Source organism: Nerophis ophidion, linkage group LG24, assembly GCF_033978795.1.
Source record: "Nerophis ophidion isolate RoL-2023_Sa linkage group LG24, RoL_Noph_v1.0, whole genome shotgun sequence".
In the NCBI taxonomy this organism is placed as follows: Eukaryota; Metazoa; Chordata; class Actinopteri; order Syngnathiformes; family Syngnathidae; genus Nerophis; species Nerophis ophidion.
In genome coordinates this window covers 14,286,926-14,294,078 of record NC_084634.1, presented here as the reverse complement: position 1 = coordinate 14,294,078, position 7,153 = coordinate 14,286,926, and the positions used below count along the sequence as shown (strand labels likewise).

General features: G+C 36.8%; 1 protein-coding gene across 5 annotated transcripts in view; it reads right to left on the bottom strand.

The window, feature by feature from the left end:
* Positions 1-7,153, bottom strand: part of brms1lb (BRMS1 like transcriptional repressor b) — a 33,932-nt gene continuing 26,779 nt past the window's right edge. Inside the window, exons 11-13 of one of the 5 annotated variants that reach the window (XR_009804022.1) lie at positions 5,069-5,160; positions 4,745-4,921; positions 1-274 (exon numbers count right to left, since the gene is read on the bottom strand). Coding sequence is in view for 4 of the 5 variants with exons in the window: in XM_061885705.1 (XP_061741689.1) it covers positions 4,890-4,921; positions 5,069-5,160 (124 nt within the window). In the remaining variant the exon portion in view is untranslated. Of the gene's footprint in view, positions 275-4,412; positions 5,161-7,153 lie in introns of those variants that run through there. The other 4 variants (XM_061885705.1, XM_061885704.1, XM_061885706.1 and 1 more) reach the window with 4 other exon arrangements.

The following is a 7,153-nucleotide window of genomic DNA, read 5'->3' as shown; positions in this document are numbered from 1 at the left end:
AAAAGAAAGAATATGTTTTACAAGACAGCAGGATCAGGACAATTCATTCCGTATTTGTTTGCATCTCAGGTCTATTTGTAGCGACAGAAAGGAGGTCAACAAACATATACATGGACACAATTCATTTAACGCCGCCCACCAGTTGAAGCCTCGATGTCGCCACAGATGTTCCACCTTGGACAGCATCAGGCACACCAACACAAAACACAAAATCTTCTTTCTCCAGGGAGCATCCCAAAACGTCATGCCCAGTGCTGGCATTTAAAATTCAGTGCTGTAAAAAAACAGGTCAAGACTACTCGAGATCCTTTAGTGGCTCCCCTAATCAAAACCTCCTGTCTTATGACATTAAGGTTCTTCACTTTAATCTTAATTCAGGGGTGTCCAAAGTGCGGCACGGGGGCCATTTGTGGCTCACGGCCCATTTTAAAAATACTACTACAAAAAACAAAACAAAACAAAAAACATAAAAAATGGAATTAAAGAGCATAACAGTCTAACGTACCGATAAAATGTTGCTATATTGAAAATAATAACACCATATTGTTTACTTTAAAACTGCCATTACTTAATAAACAAAGACTTATTGTTGAAAGTAAAAAAATATATATATTAATTTATGAGTTATTTTAATACATTTATGAGTGGTGGCTGTTTGGATTCCAGACATCTTTGGTGTGTTTTTTTTAACGGTCATTGTTCAAAAAAGAAAAATGAACCAAAAGCAATATTGTTATATATTACTTACCAATTTAAAGCTCCAATTACTTCACCTAAATATTAAATTTTTAACAAATGGTTTTGAGAAAAATATTGCATACATTTGTGTTTTTGAAATAAATGGGTTACAATAAATAAATGGGTTGTACTTGTATAGCGCTTTTCTACCTTCAAGGTACTCAAAGCGCTTTGACACTACATGAAATGAAATTTTTCTTTGAAAAATAGGGCACACAACAGAAATAAATAAAAAATACTGAAATAAAGAAATAATAAATTATATATGTATTATGTATGTTATGACAACGGCTATATCTGAAGTTGATCTAAAGCTATTTAAGAGTTGAAAGTAAAATAATATTACAGAACTTTTTTAAAAACACTTTTAATGACTGAGACCCTTTGGTACTCTTTGGGTACCCGGGACCTTTAACGCTCACCAAAATTGAGGTGGAGGCATAATGATTTTGAAAATAAAAAATATCAAAATGGCACCCGCCCGTTTTAAAATATATTATGACAAAAAAAAGTACAATTAAAAAGCAAACAGGTGAAATGTAACAATGGACGGATAGATCTGAAGTTGATCTAGAGATGTAAGCATTGAAAGTAAGATATATGACATATTTTTATATTTTTGAATGGGGCTCCTTTTGGATCCCTGAGACCTTTAGTCAGATTGTTGTTTAAAAAAATTTAATCAAAAGCAATGGTGTTACAAATATTGACCTATTTCGGCTCAAATTGCTTCACATTAAATATTTTACTTTGAAAAATATTTTGGGGAAAATATTGCACATTTAGTTTTCTCCCCCCCAAAAAAAACACAAACAAAAAAACGTTTTTTTTTTTTAAGGCAAACACAGGGTTTGCTGGGGGAGAGGAGGGAAAGACTTAATGGCAATTGATGTATGAATATTTAAGTGTTAAAAGTAAAACAAATATTGATAAACAACTTTGTTGACTGAGACCATTTAGGGTCCCCGGGACCTTTAACGTTCACCAAAATTGTTCAATGAAAATATCAAAATGGCAGTTGCCCTTTTTTTTAAATACATTTACAAAAAACAAAATATAAAAGTGGAATAAAATATCATACACGTGAACTGTAAAGTACAAAATCTTGCAATATTGCAACAAACAAAAAAATTGCCATGCAGGCTGGTTTTCACTTTAATAACACTGTTGCTAATGAAAATATAATGAAACCTTATAGTAGACGGATATATCTGAAGTTGATCTACATATGTAAGCCTTGAAAGTAAAAATGATATACATTGATATAGCCTTTTTTTTTAACACATTCATGAGGATTTTTTGAGACGAGATAATGATTTTTTGTTCAAACAATAACGAATCAAAAGCAATGATTCTATGAATTATTCATCTATTGCAGGCTTCAATTACTTCACATCAAACATTCCATTATGGAAATTGCTCGGGGGAAAACATTGCATATTTTGTGTTTTTCTGAAGTTGATCTTTACATATCTAAATGTTGAAAGTAAAAAAAAAACACACACACATATATACATATATATGTATACATATATATCTATATATATATATATATATATATAAAAATACTTATACACACATATATATGTGTGTGTATGTAATAAAGTAAATAAAGTACTATCTCTGTATGTACACATATATACATATATATACACACACACATATATATATTATATATATATACATATATACACACATACATACATATGTACATACATATACATATACACATATATATATGTGTGTGTGTGTGTGTGTATATATATATACACACATATATGTGTGTGTATGTAACAAATATATATATATATGTATGTAATAAAGTACATATATACACATATTTATATTTATATATATATATATATTTATATATACACACACATATGTGTGTGTATGTAACAAATATATATATATATATATATATATATATATATATATATATATATATGTGTGTATGTAATAAAGTAAATCAAGTACTATCTATGTATGTATCCATACACACATACACATATAAATATACAGTTCTGATCAATATTATTCAACCCCCACACAATTTTGGTGTTTTAGCAAGTTGGACATTTATTCCATATTTTGTTTATAGTCATATGAAATAAAGATGTGTCAAATAGACAAATGCAACTTAAATTCTAACACTGTATTTTACAAAAAAACAAAAAAGGACATTTTTCTTAATCTCATCGAAAAAATGATTCAACCCCCTAGTTCCATGCATCTTTAGTATTTAGTAGAACACCCTATGGCAGTAATTACATCCTTCAAACATGATACATAACCGGACACAAGCTTCTTGCAACCATCTACAGGTATTTTAGCCCATTCCTCTTGGGCAAAAGCCTCCAGTTCATTCATATTCTTGGGCTTTCGTGCTGCAACTGCCTTCTTCAAGTCCCACCACAGGTTTTCTATAGGATTTAGGTCTGGCGACTGTGAAGGCCACTCCAGAGTCTTCCAGCCCTTCTTCTGCAACCACGCTGATGTTGATTTGGAGGTATGCTTGGGATCGCTGTCCTGTTGGAAGGTCCAAGGTCTCCCAAGCCTCAGCTTCGTCACGGACTTCATGACATTTGCAGCTAATATATCCTGCTAGGAAATAGAATTCATAATGCCTTGAACGCGCTGGAGATTCCCGCTACCTGAGGCAGAGAAACAGCCCCAGAGCATGATTGAGCCCCCACTATGCTTAACAGTAGGCAAGATGTTCTTCTCTTTGTAAACTTAATTTTTTCTCCTCCAGACATAACGTTGATTCATAGGCCCAAAGAGTTCCAGTTTTGTCTCATCACTCCATAAAACAGTTTCCCAAAACCTTTGGGGTTTGTCCAGATGATTTTTGGCATACTGGAGTCTATTTTTCTTGTGCCTGGTAGTCAGAAGTGGGGTGCGCCTGGGAGTTCTGGCATGGAGGCCTTCATCTCGTAGTGCGCACCTTATTGTCTGGGACGAAACCTGCGTTCCCCCCTCTGCAATGTCCTGTTGTAGTTCCTCAGCTGTTACCCAGGGGTTTTTCACCACTGTACGCTTCAAATACCGGACAGCAGTTGCACACAGCATCCTCTTTCTACCACGCCCAGGTAGTGTTTCCACTGTGCCTTTAGCTTTAAACTTGCGAATTATGCTCGCAACTGTGTCTCTTGGAATGTGTAATGTCTTTGCTATTTTCTTATATCCATATCCTTTCTTATGAAGAGAAATTACCTCCTCTCTTGACTTATGTGACCACTCCCTGGACTTCACAATGTTCTACAAGAAGCTGAGCGTCACAGTCTTTTTCAATCAGTTTAATTGTTGCTCGTTATGGTTCTAATCACATCTACAGGTGTTTTCAACAGCTGATTGAAAAGACCTTATTCAAATTCTGTTCTTAAGAGTTATGATCTTCAAGGGGTTGAATAATTTTGTCAATGAGATATTAAGAGAAATGACACTGTTTGGTATGTTACAAAATATAATGTTGTAATTTAAGTTGCATTTGTCTATTTAATGCATCTTTATTTGATCTGACTATAAACAAAATACGGAATAAATGTCCAACTTGCTAAAACACCAAAATTGTGTGGGGGTTGAATAATTTTGATCATAACTATATATATATATATATATATATACAGACACACATATATACATATAAATATATATATATACATATATATATAAACATATATATGTGTCATGTGTTTAATATAACACATGACTTATTTTTAACACTTTAATGACTAAGACACTTTTGGGTCTGCGGGACCTTTAGTGTTCTGTGAAATTGAAGGGAGCCGTAACGGTTTTAAAAATGAAAAACGTCTAAATGGCCCCTGGGTGCTGTCAATAGAAAAAGTTTGGACACCCCTGTCTTAATTGATCTACAATCTCCCCTCCTCATCTTGTGCAATATTTGACCCCACACACACACACACACACACGCACACACACACACACACACCCACACACTCGTATCAGGCAGGATTGTAGGGAGCAGCAAAAACGAACTGACCCGTTTGAACCCACTCGCAGTCTTTTGATTGCTTTCTGCACAGGTGTTGTAATTCAGCCAAGGTCTGGTCTCAGAAAGGCACAGGACTAAGCTCCAGGGATCATTGCGCCGCTTTATCGCCCTCCGTCTTAGCAGCAATCTTGACTTAGTGCAGACGTGACACTTTGTGACTTTGCCCTATCAACATAAATACATATGTACAGAGGACCACATCCCTCGATGGTGAACAGGTGGTCCCATTGCGTGCAAATAAAGGTGAGGTGCATGGTGCGATGGCGCACACCACACTTTGGCTGTTTCAAGAGTGTTTGATGGTGTATTTGCCTTTCTGCAGCTGGGAGATGTACAGCTTGGACTTGGTGCCGTCCAGTCGTTTGAACCACACCTCGTCATTGTTGATGGTGGTGATGACGGCGCTGTGAAAGAAGACACCATGGTGATGAGGCAAACATGGCCGCACCATCCCTCCTCTCATCCATGGAAACTGCACCCTTAGACGGGTCCACATCTAGTCCAAGGTCTAGCACACAGGTGTCAAACTCAAGGCCCGGGGGCCAGACTTGCCATGTCATTTCATGTGGCCCGCCAAGTCAATTCATGTGTTCCGCCATACTAAAGTCATTTAAGGCTGCCCACCACATCATTTAAAATGGTCTACCACATCATTTTATGTGGTCCGCCAAGTATTTTAAAGTGGTTCACCACATCACTTTTAAGTGTCCCGCCACATCACTTTTAAATGGCCTGCCACATCATTTTTAATTGGCCTGCCTCATTTTTCCCGATACTTCATCTTATGCAGACAGCCACATTATTTTACAGTATGTGGTTTGCTACATCATTTTATGCGGTCCGCCATGTGATTTTATGTGGCCCGTCACTTCATTGTATGTGGCCTGTTATATTATTTAATGTGACACGCTACTTCATTTGATGCAAAAGGCCACGATTTTACAGTATACGGTTTGTTACATTATTTTTTGCGGCCCGCCACGTTAATTAATGTGACCCCGCCACTTCATTTTATGTGAAAGACCACATCATTTTACGATATGTGGTTCGCTACATTATTTTATGTGGCCCTCCACATTATCTAATGTTACCCACAACATTTATTTTTGTGGCTCGGAACTTAATTTTATGCGAAAGGCCACTTCATTTTACAGTATATGGTTTGCTACATTATTTCATGTGACCCATCACTTCATTTTATGTGAAGACCACATCATTTTGCAGGATGTGGTTCGCTACATTATTTTAGGTGGCTTGCCACATTATCTAATATGGCCAACCACATTTATTTTTCGTGGCCCAGAACTTAATTTTATGCGGAAGGCCACTTCATTTTACAGTATGTGATTTGCTACATTATTTTATGTGGCCCGCCACATTATCTAATGTGTCCCGGAACTTATAACTTTATGCGAAAGGCCACCTCATTTTACAGTATATGGTTTGCTACATTTTTTTACGCGGCCTGCCATGTGATTTTACGTGGCCCCCGACATTATTTAACGTGACCCGCCACTTCATTTTATGTGGAAGGCCACATCATTTTACAGTATGTGGTTCACCACATGGCCCTGTGATGTGGTGGCAACTTGTCCAGGGTGTACCCTGTTTTCCGCCCGAATGCAGCTGAGATAGGCTCCAGCACCCCCCGCAAACCGAAAAAAGGGACAAGCGGTAGAACATGGATGGATGGAACGGTTCGCCATATTATTTTATGTGGCCCAAAACTTAATTTTATGCGAAAGACCAAATCATTTTACAGTATACGGTTTGCTACATTATTGTATGCCGCCCGCCATCTGATTTTATGTGGCCCCGCTCACATCATTGTATGTGGCCCGCTACATTATTTAATGTGACCCGCTACTTTATCTTATGCGTAAGGCCACGTCTTTTTACAGTAGGTGGTTTGCTACATTATTTGATATGGGCCGCCACATTATCTAATGTTACCCGCCACATTAATTTTTTCGTGGCCCGACACATTTAATTCGACACTTCATTTTATGTGGAAGACCACATAATTTTACAGTATGTGGCTCGATACATTATTTTATGCAGCCCTTGTGATTTTATGTGGCCGCCACATTATTTAATGTGACACGCCACATCATTTTATGTGGAAGGCCACATCATTTCACAGCATGTGGTTTGACACATAATTTATGTGGACCGTGTGATTTTATATGGCCCGCCACATTATTTAATGTGACTGCCACTTGATGCTGCATGATTTTACAGTATGTGGTTTGCCACATTATTTTTGTGAGAATCTGTTTGAGTGGAGAATCGATTCTGAATCGAATCGTCACCCCAGGAATCGTATTGAATTGTCAGGTGTGCTAAGATTTCCAACACTTTTCCTTTCCTTTTGGACCAATCAACATTTTGTTTGGC